Source organism: Petromyzon marinus, chromosome 12 (assembly GCF_048934315.1).
Source record: "Petromyzon marinus isolate PM22_M1 ecotype Great Lakes invasive population chromosome 12, UKy_Petmar_22M1.pri1.0, whole genome shotgun sequence".
Taxonomy (NCBI): domain Eukaryota; kingdom Metazoa; phylum Chordata; class Hyperoartia; order Petromyzontiformes; family Petromyzontidae; genus Petromyzon; species Petromyzon marinus.
In genome coordinates, this window is record NC_133678.1 from 7,823,188 (window position 1) to 7,848,312 (window position 25,125).

Sequence of the window (25,125 nt, forward strand, 5' to 3'; positions counted from 1 at the left end):
CTTCCACGATAACTACCTGGAAAATACAACGATCTGCAATGTTGAAACGTTTGAGTTTGTATTGGCTGCTGCGCCTTTTGAATGCCTGACCCCAGGTCAATAGAACCATGAGTGAACGATTTTGTATGGATAGCAAAATTTGCGCTCACTGCATGCCACCCACACATCGTAAATGAAAATTAATCTGTGAAGTTTCAGCCCTGAAATGTCTTGCTCATGCCACTGCTGAGACAGCCTCCTCCAGAAAACTGAAGATAGAACCCACTGCGTTCTAATTCATGCATCCGCACATTCTAGCCTGTGATTCTACACTGCTCCAAAAGCATTGATTGCATAAATTTAACGTCAAATGACAACACACTTTACATGTGTTTCGCGTAAACAATTCCAGTTTGTTTGGTTTACTTACATGTGCCTTGATATCTTGTCTAATGCAGAGGGAGTGAAGCAGCATGCACTTACCACCCAAGTGCCATTCCGGGGCTGCATTCGCAACCTTCGCTTCATGAAGAGCCACCAAATCCAGCCGCAAATTCACCTGGGAGAAGCCTCGGACATGATGGGCGTTCTGCCTCATTCCTGTCCGGCTCAAAGCTAGGGCAAGTGGACTGGCGGTGGGGCATGTATGCTAGCCCAGCTATGTTGTTTTTTTAACAATCCATTTTATTTAAAAACAAGTTCAAAATTAAGCTTGATGGTTGTTTCTGGGACAACTCGTCGAAAAAATGGATTGGATATATTTAATAACGCCTGAAAAACCAACCGTTTCCTAAATTATCTCACTCAATTTTGATTTTGCTCTTAATAGACACCCACCTCTAATGCATCATGTAGCATAGAATAAAATAACGTTTTGGTGCTCTAAAACAATCCCATAATAAACAAAATAACGTTTTAATTGTTTTATACAGAGGGTTCATTTACCCTGCTTACGGGTGATGTATTTACAATTGTACTGGAATATTATGGATTTTTTTTTTATAGGACAAGAGGTTATTTTTTGTTTTGCAATGCAGTAGCATTAATTAATACACATGCACAGGAATGTAGAACCTCACAGCTCGAATAGTTATAGAAAATAATCATCTACTCGGCCTCATTTTCTCAGCAGCAGTGAAATCTGAGAGCCATTCCATACTGCCTCTTTTGTGTTCTTTTAACCTTTTTAATAATAAATTGTAACAAAAAAAACATGACAGTATTCTGCAATCACACGTGTCCACAGAATGAACTGACACTTGTCTTACAGCACCTGCAGCCTCCTATAGCAATTTGCTGTTACACTGCTCATGTTATTTATTGGTCAACCTTCTTATCAGTATTGGCTGAATTTCACATTCAGATCTGGCGTCTCCAATTGAAATGGCACCATAGTATCCTGCAGCAAAGGCGCGACCTCAATTCAGTGCTCAAAGATTATGCGTCTGGATGGAATCTGTCATCAGGAGGTGTTATAAGTCTCATCTTTCACATTTCGGGTAGAACAACTTCATCCCACCATACTCAAGCTGCCAATTGGAAGACTATATTACACTGTTATTTAAAGTCAGATAGAGGTTCCTGCACAATGAGATATTGTTTTGGAAGTGGACGGTCCAGTGTTCTACGATCACAGAAGCTGTCCCATAGTAGCACCATTGCTATTATTATGAAGTGATGCAGCTAACAGTATCACATGCAATGTCATGGCATTTGCGCTAAAGTTTCTAAACTGTTGTAATGGTACATTATGTAACATTGGAATCAAATTAACTTGTTATAAAATAAGCAATCCTGCAAAAAAATATTTCACACATTTAAATAATTTAACCAATTGTAATAATAAAAATATTTTCACCAAAGCTCGTGTTCAAATTGCACGTTGCATTTATCGTGCTCCCAATTCCAATGTTGTGCTTGGCAGTACGGCTGCCAGCAGTCACAATTTTTTAATCAAACTGGAGGCGAAGATGCAACCCTGCAATTTCTGAAGCTACTGCTGATGAAAAGGCCCGTGCTAGGCGGAGCTCGAGAGCTCCTCCGAGGGCATTTTGCCTACTCTTCCACACCGACCAGACATCTTGGAAGAGGTGGGAGTGCCCACATACTTTAAACCCACCTCACAAGATCTGCCGTATCTGTAGCGACAACATTGTGCGTTTGCTTGAGAACATTGCGAGTTGAATGATCAAAATAAGAACGCATCACGGATGAACAGCGATTCACAATTTAATGTTCCGTACTTTATCTTCGTGCACACATTAACAAGTGTATGGTGTCTTCTTTTAATACAATCTATAGATGCTTCCATACGTTTTGCTATTTTATTGGCTCTGAAACAGGTGACAAGTTAGGAAATGTTTGCAAAAAGACAACACCTTCGTGTGGATATACTATCACAGCACAATGTCTAAGACCCATGGGTGGACAATACAATAATGGGACATTCAACAGGCCGATCTGAACGTGGTGTGTATGGTGCTAATATATTGATTTGGTCCATGTGGAGAAGACTAAACCTACAATGCATATCCTTCATGTGCAAGTTTTGTGTGGGAAGTTTAAACTCTGCACACGTGTGCCATTTTTTATGTTGAGCCAATTTTTTTTATATATATTCGAGCTACGAGCCATACCGATGTTTTTTTTAGTGGATTGAAATTGCCACATTTTAATTGTGCATTACAACTCGAATGTTTAATGTTTATGAGAAAGGTGCTATTTCTTAACTAGTTTATCAGTGCTTTTAACGTGCAAAATAATCAGGACTTGAACGCAATATTCTGTGAAAACTTCATTTTTAGGTTCATTGTTAAACAGTGTTTTACAAACAAATGGAACTGTTACACGTCATATCTCCTGTGTGTGTGCGTTATGGGGTTTGTTTTTTTACTTTTAGTTACCAAGTTTCATATTTAGTCAATAAACACCATCTTGTCACGAATTAAACGCACGAATGATTTTGTTACGCGCAGACCCGTTACATATGGCGTACATGCCTTCACTGTTTCACATTACACTTAAATTTTTTTGTTTTTCTTTTTACAAAATCTTCCCCAAATAAAAGATGACTACACACCTACAATCTAACATGGTTACGTGTTTAAAATAGCTTAATTTACTGCACTGAGCCGCGTATCATATAAACTACTGTTACACAACTATTACGCTTTTTCTTTTTCAAAACCGACAAAAGCCAACAACACATTGTCAGTTAGTGGTTGTGTTGCGGCATATGCCATCACAATGTTAACTCCACTTGCCTGTTCCTGTAGAACCAGACCTCCTGTAATGGTAGTGCACTCTTCAAATTGAAGCCAGCTCTTGGTGGTATTTTTCCGAGAACATTAGCATGGGTCTTAATGCAATGCCCTTGGCACACATAAGACCAAGTCAGTCGTTACTATGCGCGGGGGTGGGGTGGAGGCGGTGCAGTGCTTGGCACACTGCGCTGAGAACACAGAAAGCAGAGTTCAATTCCCGGCCCTGGCCACCATCAGTGCTGAACGATATCTGAGCCGGTACCTCCCACCCCCTCTCTCGACCTTCAAAACCCCCGACTACCAATACCGTGTTGGTGGGGGGGGGGGCCTTCATCCAGCAGTGGACTGATAAGTGAAGTTTTTCCACACACAGCTGTGCCCAACTGCAGAGGAGCACTTATGATCGGCGTATGGATGCGATGTTTTTTTACCTTCACACGTTGAGTGCTTAATTCCCTTCGTATTTCAAGAAAAAGTAGTGTTCGCATGACCACCCACACCACCTCCCACAATGATTAACGGATCACGATTGCATTGGTACTGTTGAGTGTCGACCCAAACAGCTTTAACTGGCAGTGGTTATCTTCAACAGATTTCCTTTTTTTTTTCAGTTACTTCCACAGCAAATTCTTAAAAATAATCATACTGGTTTGGTACAATACTTAGATGCATATAAAAGAAATCCTTTGGCAAGACATGCACTTCATAATACGCTCATTGTACTTCCACGCGAGTACAATTCAAAACAGGAAATGTCCATTGTCTTCGTGTATCCTTGATAGCTTGGATATCCGTCTTATTGTATGTACAGAAGTGGTATCACTGCTCATGATTTGTTTTCGGTTGCATCCTTTGGAGCATTTCTCTTCCGGCCATGTGTAGGGGTTGGCACTCCCCATTCGTTCAAAACATATTTCCTCCGAGTCCCAGTACCTGCAAGCCTTGAAGTGCACTATCCTCATTTTTATATGAAGTCACTTACTTCCAAAACATTCCGCTTGTTCCAACACATGATGAGGTGAAGTGTAACTCCTTAAAACATGTAACCTGTCAGTGCTGTGCGCGGAGCTATAAAGGTTCAAATGCTTTGTCACAGAGCAAATTAAATCAACAAATGATGAGTTAAACTACATTTAAATAATAGTGATTGTCGTAGTAACTTGTAGTGTTCTTCCCTTGCAGTGCTTAAAAAAAAACATTTTAAAAATGCATAAACCACCGTTGATCTTTGTCAATGCTTTTGAAAGACGTACAACTTTACCGCAGCACTTAGCAAAAAAAACCAGGAACATATTCACGAGTGTCTGTATTTTTTTTCATATATATATCGCGGGCCAATGTTTGCTTCAGCACGGCGGTTGTGCGTAGCAGCGCCTGCGCCCTCCGTGGCCCTCCGTGCCTCCTGAGCTTTTGCCTGAGGCGCGAGGCCCCCCATGAGCAGTCCGAGGTAAACGAGCGGCCGCCAGGTCAACAGACGGCATTTGGCGCGGGCAGCCCCCGCGGCTTGATGACCCACTCGGCATGCGGGTTCACACGATACAGCGCCAGCATGCAGGTCTGGTTGTCCAAACGGCGCTCCCCTGCGTGGCCAGCACAGTTGGAAATGATGACACCGATGGGGAAAGAAGGGGGAGGTGGTGGGGCGGGGGAGGGAAGAGGATGCATTTTACTGTAGATCCCACACAGGCTCTGTTGCAGACAGCCCCGCTTCACAATTCATTTGTGCACGCACACCAAAACAAACTCTTTTGCTCTTTACTTGGCAGGTAAAGGTGCAGCCCTGCAATTTCTTTCTCACGCCACCGCTAGCGGAATGGCCTCGGCGAGACAGAGACCTTAGGGGTCCCCTCCAGACGGTATTTGGGCTGTTCTTCCACGCTGGCCGAACGTCCTTGGAAGAGATGGGAGAGTGCCCAAACTTTTCCCCACCACAGGCAACCTGGCGATCGACTTGTGTACGCATTTATACTGCCAGATGGGACAGGCGAGCGTGCTTCAAGAAACTTGCTCACTACATCAACTGCAACGCAGCGAGACCAAATTGGCGACCTCCATATCGCAAACCCAACGTGCTAACCATTACAACACAACAGCGTCGTTGCTATGACTAATTAAGAGTGCAGTTTGCGTGTAATGTGGATTATGTGTACATGTTGTGAATGTACACTTCAGAGTAAATTCTATTATGAGCTTATCTAGTAAACACGTGACGTCAAATATGCGCGGCATCCATAAAGGTATCCTTAATTAGTAAAGAGTTTCAGTGAAAGAGCAATTTGAATCGCACAATGTGAGCAACACGTTTCTTATATGCTGCATACAAAAAAGATAAAACGCGTGCCAAAGAACTGAAAAATGTGCGTGAACAAATCTGGCTGTCGGCTGATGATGCTAGTTGTAATTACTGGCGAAACGTCGTACTCGAATTGTAAATGTTGTGCGTTTACTCTCCAACACACCGGTGTAGTTGAACTAGAATTGGCATGTTCTGTTTTCCTGACAAACCTTACTAATTGGGTGTGTCAGGTGGCGCCGGGTTTAACAACACTTTTATAATAATAATTGTTTTTTTACCCTTTTATCTGGCAACAAAACTGACACCTTTTTTTACAAGGAGTCATGTTTGCATTGACCACAATACCTGCGGTCGGAATGCAAACAAAAAACATAACTCTGATAATCTATTGGCACTGTCCTTGAAATTGATTGGTCCACACCCGAGACAGCTTTCCTTAGAGCCTAGTCTCACGTGGTGCCTAGTCTCACGTGGTGCCTAGTCTCACGTGGTGCCTAGTCTCACGTGGTGCCTAGTCTCACGTGGTGCCTAGTCTCACGTGGTGCCTAGTCTCACGTGGTGCCTAGTCTCACGTGGTGCCTAGTCTCACGTGGTGCCTAGTCTCACATGGTGTCTAGTCTCACGTGGTGCCTAGTCTCACGCGGTGCCTAGTCTCACGCGGTGCCTAGTCTCACGCGGTGCCTAGTCTCACGTGGTGCCTAGTCTCACGTGGTGCCTAGTCTCACGTGGTGCCTAGTCTCACACGGTGCCTAGTCTCACGTGGTGCCTAGTCTCACGTGGTGCCTAGTCTCACACGGTGCCTAGTCTCACGTGGTGTCTAGTCTCACACGGTGTCTAGTCTCACGCGGTGCCTAGTCTCACGTGGTGCCTAGTCTCACATGGTGCCTAGTCTCACACGGTGCCTAGTCTCACGTGGTGTTGGACCAGCTGACGCCAAAAGTCTCTAAGGAAAGCTGTCTCGGGTGTGGACCAATCAATTTCAAGGACAGTGCCAATACATTATCATAGTTATGTTTTTTGTTTGCATTCCGACCGCAGGTATTGTGGTCAATGCCAACATGACTCCTTGTAAAAAATGGTGTCAGTTTAATTGCCAGATAAAAGGGTAAAAAAACAATGATCATATTTTGCTACTGGCAAAGGAGGTTCCAATGGTGTAAACATTTATATTTACGCGATCTAACCCAAAAAAAAACCTCTTTATAGTGTGCATGAAAATTGCACAATTAGAGCATGTAAAACCATCTAAGCACAACACCTAGGACGCTTCATAATCTCTTAAGGTGTGTTGCCAGTGCCACAGCAGGCGTGGAGGGTTCAAGGGATGAAAGTCGCGCAATAAAATATTCATAGAACCGTGTGCGTCTGTGTTTTTAGTTGTATCAACCTAGCTCGAACTGCTGCCTAAGTTATAATTCTTCAATAATGCATCACATCTTCATGGACGCCGTAAGAATCATCCCTAATAGAGGTTTTTGGATTAGACCGCGTAAATATGTCAATGTGTCGTTAAAACCCGCCACAGCCAACTAGTAAGGGTTGTTACGTAAACAGAACGTGGCCAATTCGTCACGAGTACAGCAGTAACTGGTGTATTGGAGAGCCAAGCCACAACATTTACAATCTGAGTACGACGTTTTGCCAGTAATCGCAACTAGCTTCATCAGGCGACAGCCAGATTTGACACTTTTTTTTTCAACGACACATTTATATATTTGCGCGATCTAACCCAAAAACCTCTATTATGGATGATATTGGTCGCGAAAGCCTGGCACGTGTTAAGCGTCAAAAATCATGCTACGCCGTGGAGGGTGCGATGAGGTTCACCTATGTTTCCACCAACTTCGTACAGACGATGCTCTTCTATGTCCGACTCTTGCGGGGCTCCATTACTGACACCGTGGGACACACACACACGCGCCATTACCATTGGTTTATCGCGGGGGGGAAAGCCACAAGGGCAGATAAGAAGACTCATTTGGTGAATTATTATCATTGTGGGAATAGATGAAGTTCGGTTCCTTCTAACAAAAATATTGTGCTCAAGTCAAGTCGATAAAATGGTTGTGAATTTACAATTGGTTTGGAATCTTAACTTAAAAAAGACATAATTATGATTTATCAATGTTATTTGCCGTACAATTGTCGCAAAATACTGCCGACCTTCACTTCAAAATAAGTAGAGCAGAAAATAGTCTATAACAGAGGTTTTTGTGTTAGATCGCGTAAATATATAAATGTGTCGTTAAAGCCCGCCACCACCCGACACAGCCAACTAGTAAGGGTTGTCACGTAAACAGAACGTGGCCAATTCGTCACTAGTACAGCAACACCGGTGTGTTGGAGAGCCAAGCCACAACATTTACAAACCGAGTACGACACAACATTTATATATTTACGCGATCTAACCCAAAAACCTCTATTATGGATGCTATTGGTCGCGAAAGCCTAAGTGTTAAACAGAAAATAGTCTGTTCAGAGTATGACCAGACAATCGAGTCATAATCGAGACTCTTGGCCACCAAGCCTACATTTGAATTTGCACGGGTAAAAAAACACGGTAGTTAAAAAGAAAACTGTTTGAGATTTTGCTTCACTTGTACTTAAAATGTAAACTTTGTATATGTACGTGTTCATCCTTGCGCATGTGTATGGACATGTCATGAACATGTTCAATATTTAAAGAGTCAGCCCATTGGACTTCTGGACCTATGTAATTCAGCAGGACCAGTTTGACCTTCAGGGTCCTTGCAGCATTTTCTTTGTGCACAAAGTTTGTCCATCGAAGCACTATCTACACTCATGCCTGTTGGGCTTTTGAGGTCTAATGGATTTGCACGCACTATAGGCGATTTGGTCACAGTAGGTAGATATAAATACATATGTATGCATGTCTCCTGGCCAAACGCAATTTCAGCGGAGCCAGGAGACTGAACCCACGGCCCTCGGGGTTCCTCCAGAAACAGAAAAAAAAAAAAGCCACTGCGAGTGGCCACGTGGAACACGTGTGCCTGCGTAACTGCATATGAAACAAAACTCCCACGCAGCTGACCCCACCGTTGGGCTGTGGTCGCACCTGGCATGTGACAGGTTGCTTTGGAAGCGTTCCACTATGTCACCCGCCGTAATCTGCTCGGTCAGTTGTATCGCCATGGAGACCTTGAGCAACCGCGGTGCCTGAACGCGGATGATGCCCTCGGGCACCTCCGAGTGGATTGTCTGCCGGTGACGATACGAAAGGAGACACACACACACACAAAAAGGTGAGCGCCGTGCTGTAAAACTTAACGAGACCCAATTGGGGGGCATCAAAAATATTACCTTGTTATCGTGGCCATTTGGTGAGATTTTGTTTTATCTTTCTGAATACGTATTTATCGTTCTGTGAGATTACAATGTTAACAACGTGAAAGTGTAGATTTGAAGTTTTCGTGACTGCAGGGATCCATACTCTTTGGTGCTTTCGGTAAAGTCACGTAGGTATAAAATAAAATAAATAAAATCACGTTTCGATCGCAACACAAGCAATCATCATCAGGTGGAAAAAACCACAGCAACAATTTTTTTTGCTGTGGTTTTCCCACCTGATGATGATTGCTTGTGTTGCGATCGAAACGTCGTGATTTAGTTTATTTTATTTTATACCTACATGACTTCACCGAAAGAACCAAAGAGAATGTGAAAGTGGTTTGTTGTGTTCGCTTCCACGACGTGAATTCTGTCTCCCACATTTGACTTGGAAGCCGGCGACACGATAGTAAATATGTATGCCGCTCCATCAACACCCCCCAACAGCAAACAACTTGAGCTCGACAACTCAACACCGACGACAATCCAGTGGAGATGAAGATTGGCAGAAGTATGCATGTTGAGCATCTTTCGCACCGTACGTAGCCAACCGTGCTAATCAGGTGTGGGGGGGAAAGACAACAAACTAAACACAAAAAGCAGTTCTAAAGAAATTAGTTTTCAATCTAGATTTAAAAGTGCATGGCTCCAGTGGCTTCCTAATATCGGAAGGAAGAGCGTTCCAGACGGCCGCAGTAGCGCATCTGAAAGCGCGCGACGCGGCGACCGTGTTTGTTCGATGGCAAGCCAGAAGCCGCTGCTGCGAGAGTGACCGGAGTTCGCATGATGTCTCACGCCCCTCGACGAGATCGGCAAGGCAGCGTGGCTCATTCGTGGCAAGCGCTTTGCGTGCAATGAGCACGACCTTAGAATGTTGTCGTTTGGCAACCGGAAGCCAATGCACCTCGGCGAGCAATGGGCGGACACGGTCGGATCTTTTTACCTCTCGAGGTTGACGGTCTTGTGGCTGCCTCTCCTTTTCACTGCTCCCCTTCTTCAGCAGCTTCCTCATGCTCTTCTCCCGCACCGGCTTCCGTTTCTGGGCTTCGTACACATCGCGAATTTGCCGCAACAGGAACGCAGGCACCTGGCGGACACGGGTGAGAAGATCGTCGACGCCACGGTCAGTGAAAACTTTCATGGACATCTTCACCGTTCCCTCCGATTCCACCACTGCTACGACATTATACACCCATCTCTGTCTCGCTGATCTTGCCGTTTCCCTCCTTTGCAGCTTATTTGACAATTTTTCATCCCTTTACCAAACAACTGATGGATGAAGGCCTCCCTACGATCAGTGCACATTGGTTAAGGTGTTGCTTAAGCCCGCTTCAGATATTAATCACCAGCGATGTTAACTGGTCAGGAATCTAACTTGGGTCACCAGGTTCATAGAAAAAAATTCTACGTCAACTGCGCAAACCATTTATTTTACTCGACTGGCTCAGGATATGCGCACCGCCCCTGTGCTCATTTGAGCAGGAAATTATTTTTTTTTGGAGAATTGTGAGATATTCATCTTCTCATCCCCCCCCCCCCCCTACTCACCCCACCCAACGATATGACCACCGGTGCCTGTTTGCGACTCAGAAGGTGGCCAGCTCCACTCACGGTCCACAGCAGGTCCTGGTGCTTGATGAGGAGCCTCGTGACGCCCACGATGCCGGCGCCGGCCTGCATCACGTGCCGCTGGTCCGAGGTCTGCCCCCCTCTCTGATGCCCCCGCGGCAGGAACAGATTTGGTGCCATCACCATGGCGACGTTGCGCAGGCTCATTCGGTTTTCACGCTCGTTCTCGCACACTCGCCTCAGGAACTCCAGGAGGGCCTGAAATGGCACGAGACGGACGGCGGCGCTCTCAGATTGGTAAAGATTATTATTATTTTTTTTAAAGGTAAATGTGAAAATGCTTTTTTTGTAACGCTAGAGGGAGCTCTGGAGAGGGCCTCTAGAGACGGTGTTCTTCAATGCAAGACCCGCGGGCCACTGGCAGACCCTGGTGGCCTTTAGTGCGGTCCCCCGGCAATACACAACACGTGACAACACCACTCACACACCCCCCCCCCCCCGCCCCATCATCGTGCTATCAGACCCCGACGGTTTTAAATGTTTGGCGGCTCCTCACGCAGATGTCTTAACGGCAAAAGTGGGCCCCCCTACTCTGAAAATGAGTGAAGAACGCTGCTCGACAGAGCATTTTTCTGACTTCTCGATACTGGCCAGACATCTTATACTCCTGGATGGCCCAAGGCAGGAGGATCTAAGAAACTTGCCCATTTGTTCACACTGCTGTGCCAGAAAGATCAAATGTGTGACCTCTGGATAACTCCAGTGTCCAGTGTGCTAACCAGTACATCACAGCAGTATCCATGTCGACGAATTAATTATCTTTATTCTTTAAATTGATACAGGAATGCCTCGACGGGTCTCGGGAAAACTTTTCTCAAGATGTTGCATAGACCTCTACCCACCGGCCACCCCGTTTCCCCTTCCGACGCTCCCACTGCCCGCAGTCCCTACCCACGCATATACACAGTTCCTACTGCGTGAGTGGGGAAGTGAGAGCCCAACCTTCTCTCCCTCCCTAGAACCCAGGAGCACCGAGTTCGGAATTCGGTCTACGGAATTTCTGTACCCCCCCCCCCCTGCCGCCCGCCCGCTCCCTTGTTACGGTTCGTGCCTTTTACCAGGCTCAGATAAAAAAAAAATGTTTTAAGGATATTGCTTAGACATTTTATCTGATTTAAAAAAATAATACGATTACACGTAAGAGGAAACTAAAGTGCTCTGAGAAAACCCACGCACATACATACTAGGTGCCACAATTGTACGTTCACTCAAAATATTTCTTATTCCACAACTCGAAGAATCGTGTCGCCTTCCCCCTCTGTGACGGCACAGTGAGGTTATACGAGCTGGAGGGATGTTATCGTTGGATTCGACTGTTAAAATATACATCGTGCAAAAACATTGTCTATAAAATGATGCAATAAAATGTTTTATTTTTTCAGAAACTTAAACATTTTCGATAAAAGTCTGAGCAACGTGAGCTTCGTCATTGGCACTTCAGCTGTTCCTTACAAAAACAAGCCCAGCATACACGACTGTTCTGCAGAGTTCCTGCTATTGTGTTACAAGCAGCCTTATTTAAATCCCTGCTTGCAAGCTATGCGCTAAGGACTCATGTGCCTGCGTTTTATCATCAACACATTAGCGGTAATGCATGCTCTTGGTTTTTTAATACTCTCCAGAAAATGTCCTTTAATGCTCCACCTTGGTGCCATTCACTGTCAGCAAGGTGTCCAAACCTTTTGCATCGAGGAGTGGCTTGACACACACGCAGGGACCCCATGGGTCACGGACAGACAATACAAACATACAAAGGTACGGACGCGGGATGTGTTCAAAAGAGCGACGTGAGAAATGTAGGCGATTTTTGTTGTTGTTATGTGGTGAGAGGAGAAATGAGACTGGGAAGGCAGAGAAGATGAATAGATATAGCAGCACCTGGGTATGACACTTAAGCCGGCAACTGCTTGCAGTCCTCAGGTGTGCGTCCCCACCACCGATCTTCCCCACACACTCCCCCCCCCCCACCCCCCCCCAAAAAAAATGTCACGATCGCAGAGCCGACACATGTCCCTTGATGGTTCACTTAATTATCTCGCGTAGTTTTTCGTGAAATTATTCACTTCATTAATTGCATTTCAATGCTGTCGCGGGCCGTTTTTTTAGTATTATTGCAAATTCGAGTGACGCTTTGATGGGGGGGGGGGGGGGCCCGAATTCACCGAGGAGTTTGGCGGGAGCCACATTTGGCCTGTAGTTTTGACAGGCCCTGCTTGTCGACCGTATTGGTCCTTCACAGCGTTCAGAGTGCTTGTTATGCTTAAGACGTGAAGCGCGCGACTTTGTTTAGAAAAGTGTACAGTTACCGTGGCTTGGAAAGTCTACCCCCCGCAAAACATCTTAAAGCATGCCGTGAGGCTTTGAGGATGTTTTTGATACATGTAAGGAAGGTTAATTGTGCCGGCTACCGTGTGGTGTGGTGGTTTTCCTTGCGAGAGATGGTGCAGTCGGGAATTATCTTTCCTTCCGGCCGATACTAGAGTTTAAAATAATTGGGCACCCGTTTTTCCGCTCGCCCCACAATTGCAACACGGGTGGTCTCCGTGGCACACATTTAAAGTCATCCTGCATCAGGCTGCTATAACTTGCAATTCATTTCTTTAATTATCAAAATGTGTCCCGCAATTGCTTGTTAACCCACCACAAATCCCCGCTAAGGGGAGCTCTAGAAAGGTCCTCTCGAGGGCATTTGACTTTCTCCACACTCACTGGTCAGATGCCTTTGACGAGGTGCCCACATTGTACCCCAGCACGCACAACCTGCCGATGGCCTCATTGTGATGCACCCATTCACATTGCTAAGTGGAAATACACAGGTGGGGGTGGGGGGGGAGGATTTAAGCCGTATATGTCCATTATCTGGTAATAACATTTGAACAAATAGATGGCTTTTGAATTAAAGCTTTCGTGACTGCAGGGATTCATATTCTTGGTTCTTTCGGTAAAGTCACGTAGAAGGGAAACAAAAAAATAATAAAAAAATTTAACAATAAAATTATCACGACGTTTCGACTGCAACACAAACAAGCAGTCATCATCAGGTGTGAAAACCACAGCAAGAAAATTTGCAAAAAAGATGTGATTCCAGACATACAGTACCCTGGCGTCTACAAACTAAGTTGCCTCTGTGGTAGTAGTTACATTGGAGAAACCAAACGACTTATCTCGGACCGCATCCGTGAACACAAAGCAGACCTAAAACACGGTAGGACCAACACCTCGGCCGTGGCAGATCACTGTTATAAATCAGTAGGCGCACATGACATTGATTTCTCCAAGACAGAGGTTCTCTGCAAGCCATCTGGCTACCATGAGAGGTTCGTTCATGAGGCTATCCACATATACAAACACACAGACAATTTCAACCAAGAAGATGGATTCTGGCTTAGCAATCATTGGAAGGATTTGATAAACCATTTCGGGTCTTAATTGATTGTCCACGCTTACGGTGGCTTTCAGACCGCATCCATTATTTTCGTCTCCCCCCTCCTCTTTTCCGAACATAGATGGACTCGTCCACCTGAATAACTGCCAAATCGCTCTCCGTGGTGCTAACTTTAAAAAAAACGCCACTTTTTTTCAAATTTTCTTGCTGTGGTTTTCACACCTGATGATGATTGCTTGTGTTGCAGTCGAAACATCGTGAGAATTTTATTGTTTTATATTTTTATTATTTTATTGTTTCCCTTCTACATGACTTTACCGAAAGAACCAAGAATATAAATAGATGGCTGTTAAATATTTTGGATTGGCACAACTGCAATGTACATTGCGGGAAGGCACCGACTTCGCCAGACATGTGAACGTCAATCCGGCAGACGAAACAGCCGAGGAGTTCCCCAGTAACTGTGGCTACCAAGTGTTGCTAATAAGCCTTCACGTAAAATTATTTCTCTTTTTTTGGAAACTGTTAAGCTGCTTTGCCTTGAGCGTATCGCGGTTTGCGTCTGGCAGTAGCAACACCAACAGGTTCAGAGCTTGGAGTTGATGTTTGAGCAGCGTAATGCCTGTTGGTGGTGGGGGGGGATGAGAGAAGAGAGGGAGTGGGAGCTTTGTTACATTCGCTGTAAATCACGGGTGGCATTCTTGGTAAAGCAAGCCGCCAGTTTCAAAGAATCGCACACATCTATGTTAAACATATATATGGCAATAAAATCAATAATAATTTTCAGCGCTTTGTTAATCCACTGCTTGATGAAGACCTCCCACCCTGTGCCATGTGGGGTCATGTGGGAGGTTTTGACCATACTTCATCTTCTTTGGCAGTTTGGGTGGGTTAGTGAAGGGGAGTGGTGGTGCAGCGGTTAACGTACTGCTCTTTGACCCGGTGACCTGAGTTTTCTCCCCGGCCATGACTTGTATGTACAGTATGTATGTTGATCTTCTTTTGCACCGTATGTTAGCCAACCATGCTAATCGGAGGTGTGGGGTTAGGACAACAAACTAAAATGTGAACTGGTCCCAGGCCATCCCATCACCTACCGACACTGTCCATGATGAAGTATGGTCAAATAACCCCACGACTGACACTCCGGTGGGGAGGCCTCGATCAAACAGTGGGTTGATAAACGGCTATAACAATGCGCACACCGTTTTGAAAATGAAATGTACGTAAATACAAAAATACATAATTCCACAAGTACCTCAAACTATGATATAACAATAAAAAATGCACGACGACAAATATATTCGCGTAACATTTATTTTAACACTGGCATGCATTCTGAGAATTTAAAATGCTGATGTATAAATGTACGTAGAAGTTCTTTCACACCGTACGTAGCCAACCGCACTAATTGGAGGTGCGGGGGGGGGGGGAAGGACAATAAACTAAAACGATTACCAATTCCACACCATGCAGGAAAGTAATGTGGTGTTTTCTGAAGAATAATTATCACCGCAACAATTTCGCGGCCAACTTCCCACAGCCTTGCGAACCACCGAGAGCCACGCGACCACAGGGTCGCGAACCACACGGCCTTTTAGAATAGACTCATCCACTTAAAATAAATATTTCGTTCAGTCGGGTAATGCTTGTGTGTGTGTTGGCAGCGGTAGTGGCGGTGAGTGCATTGCGCTATGAACCCGGCAATTCCTGCCGACGGCCAACACCGGTGACGATTATCCGAACCGGTTCTGGGCCTGCCCTCGGTCGACTCAGTCTCAAATTAGTCCACTATGGAGACAAAGGCGGGCCGGGCGTGGTTCTGGCCACCAACCCCCATGTGTTGCGCCGGCCCTTCATTGGTGCCACTCGCTAACAGCACTTGCCCCAACAGTCTGTTAAGGGGTGTCTTTGTCCTCTGTGTGTGTGTGTGTGTGGGGGCACGGTGTGCGTGCATCGGGCAGGGCATCGCGGCTCACTCTGCACGCAGGCGAAGGCCGGCTGGTGCTGCTCGGTGAGGAGCGGCGAGGGCAACTCTCGCACGTACAGCTTGAGCAGGGCAGCCGCGTCGTGAGGCCGCAGCGACCCCCAGTCGAGTCGCCCGCTCTCCGGGCTCCACTCCTCGAGCTCGCGCCGCAGCTCCTGGCCCACCCCAGCACGGCCACGGCACAAGCAAGCAGCGGGGCGAGCGATTCCATCTCTTTCAACTGCACGCAGCACCTACATTATCAACCCTTCGTCCCGTTCCGAGACGTCTGCAAAGTTGCGTGGTGGGTCCCGTTCACCGCCGAATCTCGAAACGCGTAAGCGGTTCAGCGTACGTTTTTTTTTAGAGGCATTATTTAGAGAGACGACGTACTCACCGCAGAGAACCATAGCGACACAACCACACTCCAAGATAGCTGGTGCTAAACTGTACAACAGACCCTCGCGGATGGCCTTGTGGGTGCCTCAGTACCGATAAAGTTATTTTATTTCATTTCATATTATTTGGGTCTTTCGGTAAAGTCACGTAGATAGGTTCAAAGAAAATAACAAACCTATTTGCGCGACCTTACCGAAAGACCCAAAGAACATGAATTCCTGCAGTCACGAAAGCTTTAAGTCAAGATTGATTTCATTTTAGTTTTTCTTCCGGAACGGACACGCACATCATCGCAGTGGGTTAAGTCATCGCCTAACGTGTTTTCACGCAACGCGTTTTGCGCTATAACGCCATTCTTCTCTTTGGCAACACTTATCGTACGAGGCTGAACGCACCCGTTGTTATAACGCCGTTTATGAGCGGTCGACTATGAACGACTTTTCATTGAGCCAAGTGCTCTGAACCCTGAACTCCCCCACCCACCCTAAATGTCTGTGAGTAATCTTCGTGCAAATCACTGCTGCCACCAAGCCACTGTGACCAGACATAAAACTTGTGACCAGACCTAAATACTGCTAATATCATCACACAAACATCAGAGTTCTATGGGAGTTAAAAATGGTTAGTATTTACCCATTACACAAGCACGGGGCATCGCTCTTCTCCATCTGTGACTCGGAGGCATTCGTAGAAATCCTACACTGTTACGGCAAAGGCCTCTATGGGAGTAATGGTGTTATTTTTATATATATACTTATTAAATTACTGAGAACTTTACATATTGTCACAAAAAAATGAAATCTAAATATATTTCAAAGTGCTGATATCAAATATCAATATGCCAGTGAGATAGCAAAGGATAAACCAACACGTGCAAAAATCAATGACGTGAAAATTATCCTTCAGAGGGCCCAGTTTCACAACGTCGTAAAACAGAGCCACGTGAGCAAAATGTCTCATTGCAGGCCTCCAAACAGGTGAACTTGGACACCCATGAGGATGGAGGACCAAAGTTTCAGCTCCTACTTGATATTTGTTTCTTTTAAGGTCTCCGATAGGGCTTCCAATTGTACTGCGTGCTGTTCGACATGATGTCGGACATTTCCCTCCACGTACTGGAAGCTTGTTCAGGAACTGACCACATATGCACAAGTGAGTGATGAGCTTGTACGCTTAAAGTGATGAATATATATTCTCGGTTCTTTCGGCAAAGTCACGTAGATAGAAAAATAATAATAAAAACAAAGTGAATAAAATAATGTTTTATCTACGTGACTTTACCGAAAGAACCAAGAATATGAATACCTGCAGTCATGAAAGTTTTAAGTAAAAATGTAAAAGTGATTAAGTTAATAAGTCACATCAGCTGGCCGACATCAATCAACATCGGCAGCAACCAGCAACCCTGTATAATCGAGAAAGTAAGCTGCTCCATTCCATTTAAACTAACTCAACTCTGTTTGATTTGTACTAGGTGCCTCTGTGAATGTGTATGCTTTGACTTTAACATAGCCATTTCTGTGACCAGTCACAAGCTAATCACTCAGCGATTTCAATGCTAAATTCTATGCTAATTCCTTTGTCAAGGGGTGCCTCTGTGGATGTGTATGCTTTGACTTTAACATAGCCATTTCTGTGACCAGTCACAAGCTAATCACTCAGCTATTTCAATGCTAAATTCTATGCTAATTCCTTTGTCAAGGCGCACTGTTTCTTCTCACACAGCTTAAAGGTCGCGGTCTGAGCTTGGCTGTGTTCGCTCCAGCGCTGTCCTCCAGACAGTCTTGTCCCTTCACCTGATCAAGGCCGCTTGTGTTGTGGCCGAAACGTCGTGAGAATTTTATTGTGTTATTTTATTTTATCAATTTATTATTTGATTCTCATTCTACGTGACTTTACCAAAAGAACCAAAAAGGATAACTCAAATCTTTCTATTTTATCTTGACGTAAAGCTTTCGTGACTGCAGGAATTCATATTCTACGACGTTTCGATCACACCACATCAGGTGATGACAACCGTTTCGATTTAGAGCAGCCAAATACTCTAAACGCATGTTTCTAAATGTGGAGGCAAAACCGGAGGACCTGGAGAAAAATCCACATGACCACGGGGAGAACAGGCAAACTCCAAATATACAGGTGTAAGGGTCAGAATCGAACCCACGACGTCCTGTATACCAGGCGAGGTAGCTAACATCTCGCCACCGTGGTGCCCCATGTCGTTCTAAGTGACGCTGCCAGCATGCGGAGCGAAACGTCGGGCCTCGTGCCGGACAGCATGCGGTACAACCTGAAAGCACATCGCAGACAGGCTCAGCTCAGCTGAGCTTGGCTGCTTCCACCATAATACTGCAGAACAGTTTCACCTCTGAATTACTGCACTCCACGCCAGTCAGGACCTTGTATCTCTTCGGCCTCGTTGTTTGGTACAAAATGGGTTCCAAGCATGAAATAAATGATGCAAAGAAGGCTCTCTATAAATATTGATTTAAAGCTTTCGTGACTGCAGGGATTCATATTCTTGGTTCTTTCGGTAAAGTCACATAGATGGGAAACAATAAAATAATAAAAATATAAAACAATAAAATTCTCAACGACGTTTCGACTGCAACACAAGCAATCATCACACCTGATGATTGCTTGTGTTGCAGTCGAAACGTCGTGAGAATTTTATTGTTTAAAATTTGTATTATTTTATTGTTTCACTTCTACGTGACTTTAGCGAAAGAACCAAGAATAAGGCTCTCTATATTCTTCCGTGCCCTGCATTTACACTGAAACGTTTATGATAACTGCTGATGCTTATAACTACCGTGGGTGCTTTCACATTGCGCGAGATAGTTGTCATAGCAACAAGTTATGCAGGGAAGAGATGTTTTACGGCATGGATTAGGAAGCATCGGGTACCTGTGAATCTGCTTGAAGTAGCAATCCTAGGGGCTGAAGAATAACATTCAGCTTGTGTTAGAAATCTCCCATCTTTCCAAATCCTCACTCGTCTGAACACAATTGTAAATGTCATTGGTAAACCTTGGTGTCGTGGACAGGCAAAAAGGCGATTCCAAAAAATATGACATCCTTACCCCCCGAGAGGCGGGTGCTATGGAAGGTGTTAGATTGAGTAATATGTGGAGGGCAGTAGGTAAAGAGACATGCTGGAATTTTCCAAGGGGCTAAAGCAGCTTTCATCAGAGTGCAGTAATGTTGAGAGCGGTACTCTAAAATGATCTGACCCTGACGGAAGAAGGTGTACTGCACCGCGGACAATTCAATCCCAAAGACCACTCCAATGTCCCACGGGTCATATTTTCAAATGAACACATTAGCATTCAGCCACCTACATTTTATTTTTAAATCCCATATGAATTATGAGTTCCTATCACCGTGTAGAAATAGTAAATTCAGATTAAGATCTAACTAGACATTTGAAACTTCATTCCTGACCTGGCCACAAACATATTCCAACAGTATACTTTATCTGGCTGTTGGCTGATGAAGCTAGATGTAATTACTGGCAAAACGTCGTAGTCACATTGTAAATGTTGTGGCTTTGCTCTCCCAACACACCGGTGTGCTGTACTAGTAACGAATTGGCACGTTCTGTTTACATGACAACCCTTACTAGTAGGCCGTGCCGGGTGGCGGTGGGTTTAAAGACACATTTATATATTTACACGATCTAACCCAAAAAAACCTGTATTATGGAGTGCACTTTATATTGCTGGCGTGGTGAGCACATTGGAACTTTGATTTAAAGGTCGCCAGTTTGATTTGATCTCCCAGCTCAGACAGCATGGAACAGTAGGCCAAATACCAACAGTGATTTGAGTAGGTTATTGCAGGGCCGCCACCTTTTAACCCCTATCTTTTTACAATTCATTTCAACCGATGTTTTCGTTCATAGTAAAACTACACGTCAGTGGATGGCTTTCGAAACGAATTTAATCCTACAGAGTTCCTCACCGTTGAATTGACGTTTTAGAGTGATTTGTTGTTGTTGGTCTCTTCAAAGAGCCTCTTCTGCCAAACTTGTGACGCCAATGGTAGAAGCATAATCCATCGTGCTTGGTGTGTATTCAACTTAAATTTTGATTTAAAGCTTTCGTGACTGCAGGGATTCATATTTTTGGTTCTTTCGGTAAAGTCACGTAGAAGGGAAACAATAAAATAATAAAAATATAAAACAATAAAATTCTCACGAAGTTTCGACTGCAACACAAGCAATCATGTTCTTGTTGTGGTTTTCACACCTGATGATGATTGCTTGTGTTGCAGTCGAAACGTCGTGAGAATTTTATTGTTTTATATTTTTATTATTTTATTGTTTCCCTTCTACGTGACTTTACCGAAAGAACCAAAAATATTCAACTTAAGTCAAGGGCAAAGCAGAGGGCAGTGGTATTCACATTCTCACAAGGGTGTCGCAGCACATGTGATGGGTGCATAGATGATGTGCTTACAGTGTGCAACAACATTGCCAAAGGATGTTTGGGTAAATGTGCCCACGGAGGAATGTGACTCTTGGGCTAATGTTTACACGCCGAGATGATGCTATCACCAGAACCAATTGCATACATAACTGCACATAGTGTGTGTTACCTGCTTGTCGATGAAAATGTTAATGGGTTCATTTTGGTAGCTTTGTTGTTGTTGCTGCTGTTACACGGAAATTATACGTAGGTTACTCTTACGTGACTTTACCGAATAGAACCAAAGAGTATGGATCCTTGCAGTCTAGATACGTATGTTATTATGGGATGAAGTGAAAATTAAATACGGTGTGATATATCAAAAATGTAACCCTGTAATATGAAGACTGTGATTACTCACCAAGATGCCATTATGACGTGGCATATTCAAAACATTGCCATGCACAGGTGAGCAAGGGCGAGTGCTTATCCCCTTTGGCAGTCATGAGTTGGTCACGCAAATCCTCTACTCGATTCTGCATTTACATAACACTTGTTCTCCACGCTTGTCAGTGTTGGGGAGAGGAGCGTTGGCCACGACCGGTTCGGGCATTCTTGTTACTCATGTTAGCCGTGACCGGGAATTGAACTCGGATGACTAGGTTCATAGCGCGTTGCGCTCACCACTGCACCATAGCTCCCCCGTGGTATATCCTATGCACGTAAAGTAGCTAATGTTGACAACAGTTATGCATGTATAAGACTTATACAGCACATGCAAACGTATGCAGTACACCAAACACGGCGTGTACACAAGTGCGTGCGCACATACAATGCACACGTTCATGAGTGGCAAAGCGAAACGGAACTCAACACGGAATCTTTGTTTTGTCAGCAGTCCCTTCGCACTGTGGCATGCGAGCCACGTGGTTTATTGGGATGATTCATTCGTCACAGTTGATGTCGTACAGTAGGCAAGCGGGAACAGCAGAACGCACTGAGTGTTTGTCACTCACTGCAATTCCTGTTGGGTGGGAGTCGTTTTCCCCGCTCCCGAAAGTGCCACACGCAACGTCTGAATGGCATCGAAGCGGCATGGGTCCTGGGTCACTCACGAACTAACCTCTGAGCGTGCTGGACTCGTGAAAAGTCCTGCGCTCCGACTCTGTCGTAGACAGGCTATTTTCTACAATGCTGACGTTTTGATTGCAGCCACATTTTTAAATTGACTGCTGTGCACCGATTCATCGTTACGTCTTTTTTTTTTCGACGTTGCTGTTGGGTGTTTTATTTACATATATTCACAATCGTGCCAATGTGCGTATGAGAGACGCAGTGCTGCACATTAAGAGTGATAAAATGTAAACAATTATATTATTGCCCCCGTACGAGGGGGATTAATTCGTACAATCACAAATCATGCTGTGAATCACGCATGGAAGAGAATCTATCATTTCAACTCGTATATTCGTTCTATGCAGTTAGTTCACGTAACGCCTGCAGCCACTAGAGGCACAACATTCACCACAATAACAACTTTGTACATGTAATCATATTTTTGATATATCGATCAAACCGTGACCCACCACCCACCCCCCCCCCCAAAATCGTGACAATTCCCTTGCATCACAAGGGTGGCAAACCATTGCGGGTCTCGTGTGCTCCGGTGCAACAAATGAATCGCCACAAATGTTCAAGATGCTCAGAAAAAAAATCAGTCTCCGCAAGTCTGAGCTGCCAAATTAATGGAACCCTCCTTGTCGCCTGGCAGCCAGGCTGCATGGCGGTCCAGGATAAATAAAAATTATGATTCTGGCTGGGTGAGCCTGGTGTGGGACGTTGACCACAAAATGAATCTGTTCGAGCATCAAAAACGCGAGCTCGAACTGTAACAATTCATACAAATTGCAAAACGAGTGGACCATTACAGACTTGCACTGTATGTATGTTGAACTTCTTTTGCACCGTACGTAGCCAACCGTGCTAATCGGAGGTGTGTGAAAACCTGCCCTTGCCGCACTGGTGTGGCACAAGCCAGCACCGAAGACAAACTCTTGAATCACACAGTTCATGTGAGCGAGGAGAGTCTATGGCGCCAGCCCACATTATTTCCATGCCTCTGGCGTTTACAACACTCGGGATAAACATGCTGATTGTATGGCCGTGCTTCAGTTTGACTTTTCATAACAGTAGGATTTCTCACACTGTAATCACCATACCAGCAGCTGGACATAGAAGCAAAAGGGTAATCACCATGCCATCCTGCACCACCAGACAGATTCAACGTGTCAAATGCTAGCGGCAGTTTGTAACTGACCAGATGAAGGGGCACAGCAGCTGCAGTTCCATTTGTTCCATTCAATGATGCTGCCAATTAAGCTCCATTCGACATTTCAAAGAGAACAATGAACTGTACTGCACTGGTTCTTGAACTTGCCTGTGTTCCTTAAGGTTTAACAAGTCTAACCCTGGGTTGCTTGGCAACCCAGGGTAAAACATTTCCAAATTCTAAATTTTGCCCACAAATTACTGAATTGGCAATTACAGTCAAAAGGCAAAAAAAGCTCACGCGCGATTCTTACCTTCTGCGAATGACAATTCAGAGGCAATAACTAAATAAATAAACCAACATTGGCCCATCTCATCTCGAGGTTTTTTTTCTTTCCCCGTTGTACCCAAGCACATTGTGCGGCGTCATTGCCTATGAACCAGAGCACGTCTCAGCGACGAGATTGTCCAATTTGCCTTCACTTTTATAAATCTCTGTTTCCAAGCGACAGCGAGATTTTTCAGCCACATTAAATCAAAATTGCGCTTCACGTTAATTTCATGAGCGGGCCTTCACAAGTGTGCCTTTTTGTAGCAATAGTTTACAAATGTATTAATGTTTAAATGGCACACGTTGCACTTTGTAATTCTGGCGAAGCAACGTTAGATTATAATCCCCAAGATAAATTACGTTTAAATTAACATGGAAAACGGCAAAGTGGCATTCAAAGTTGATGTAAAACCATGGGCGGATTTTGCCTGGGGGGGGGTGGGCAACGCCACAACCAAACTGGACACCTTCATTAATTGATTTTAAGTAGCTTACAATTAAGATAAAAAATATAGATACATTAATTCTATGCACCCGCGATTCCTAATGTGAAGGACAAAGCGAACCCCTGCCCTCCTCCAAATATAAAAGTCAAACTCTGCCTATGTGTAAAACCAAACATTAAAAATATAACGAACAATCCTGTATGGTAAAATAGCATAAATATATATGTAGAACGGAAGTTTACAGCTTACTGTCAATTCACTGCTGGATGAAGGCCTCTCCAATGCTGTGCCAGTTCGGGGGGGGGGGGGGTTGTTTCACCATACTTCACCAAGCTGGTCAGTGTCAGTTAAGGGTATAAACATAGATGCTTTAATAAATGGGGAGCTTCTTATTTACCCTGGGTCTTGAAACACTTAAGAAGGGTCTTGCAATGGGATGTTTGGCCAATTTCATGAATGAGTGTTTTGCCACGTGTAATGCCAAGTTTAAGTTAGTTTGTTTACGTGTTACGTGGACGATCCCGTCCAGCCAGTTTCTCGGTTATTTTGCAAAGGGATATCCGTGGTGCGCGAGTTCAGCTTGCAGTGTGCATGTGAAACCAAAGTAGCCAGATAAAACCCACGCATGCATCCAGATTCATGAATCCATTGCTGCGCCACTCCCTCTCCCCCAACCCCAATCCTAAATCAATTGGTTATGACCTGGCAGTCTCCCATCCAAGTATCAAGTACAGACCAGACTCACTCCCGTTTAAGCAGGGTTCAACGTTGCTTTGACATTTAAGCTCATGCTGGTGGATGACACAGGGTGTTTTTTTTCTTTCCAGATATTCCTGTTTCCTCCCATGTGCAAATCTACACTGTAAGGAATTGGCTAAACATCACAAAGCAGAAAGACAAAGCCTGGCGACACTCTCCTGGGTAGACACAGTTTGCGCATATATAAATACCAGCCATGCTAAGGCTACGTATTCTACGTAATCCGTGTGGATCTCGCATTGTCTCTTGGAGATATTCCAAGTTTTGTGTCCATCCTTGTGTGCTTCTTTGAGCGATTTCTCACATTTTCAATGTGAATTTTCCAGCTGGAAAATTAGCATATCCATTGAAATGTTTTCTCATTCAATCAAAATGTTATTTTATTTTGGGTTTTTTAGTTACAGTTTACTCGTTTTAGATATATACTGTATTGATATCGACTTCCAAAAATAAGCTTGTGATGTTCTGGCTATAAAGCATTTTAAATGTGTATTTTCCATTAGACAGCGTGCCTAATTGGCACATGTCAAAAGGGCAAAGTGAAAGCTGCTCATCATTCATCCTGTGGAACACATCTACGGTGCAGATCGCTGTCAAGAAGTCTTGTGATGTTACCCTCCCCTTCCATCACAATAAAAGCTTTCACT

The 25,125-nt window shown here is 44.6% G+C and overlaps 2 protein-coding genes across 13 annotated transcripts in view; one reads left to right on the forward strand and one right to left on the reverse strand.

Annotated features, from left to right (window-relative positions):
- LOC116941604 (laminin subunit alpha-1-like) overlaps positions 1-3,064 on the forward strand; it is a 132,036-nt gene extending 128,972 nt beyond the window's left edge. For all 3 annotated transcript variants that reach the window (XM_032952810.2, XM_032952808.2, XM_032952809.2), the window contains exon 63: positions 438-3,064. In XM_032952810.2, coding sequence (XP_032808701.2) covers positions 438-598 — 161 coding nt within the window. In that variant the 3' untranslated portion in view covers positions 599-3,064. The remainder of the gene's footprint in view (positions 1-437) is intronic.
- LOC116941605 (rho GTPase-activating protein 18-like) overlaps positions 2,193-25,125 on the reverse strand; it is a 43,076-nt gene continuing 20,143 nt past the window's right edge. For 8 of the 10 annotated variants that reach the window (XM_076066591.1, XM_076066590.1, XM_076066598.1 and 5 more), the window contains 6 exons: positions 15,880-16,042; positions 14,440-14,522; positions 10,498-10,713; positions 9,830-9,973; positions 8,615-8,757; positions 2,193-4,822 (listed from right to left, as the gene is read on the reverse strand). In XM_076066591.1, coding sequence (XP_075922706.1) covers positions 4,537-4,822; positions 8,615-8,757; positions 9,830-9,973; positions 10,498-10,713; positions 14,440-14,522; positions 15,880-16,042 — 1,035 coding nt within the window. In that variant the 3' untranslated portion in view covers positions 2,193-4,536. Of the gene's footprint in view, positions 4,823-7,365; positions 7,431-8,614; positions 8,758-9,829; positions 9,974-10,497; positions 10,714-14,439; positions 14,523-15,879; positions 16,043-25,125 lie in introns of all 10 variants that reach the window. The other 2 variants (XM_032952811.2, XM_076066592.1) reach the window with 2 other exon arrangements.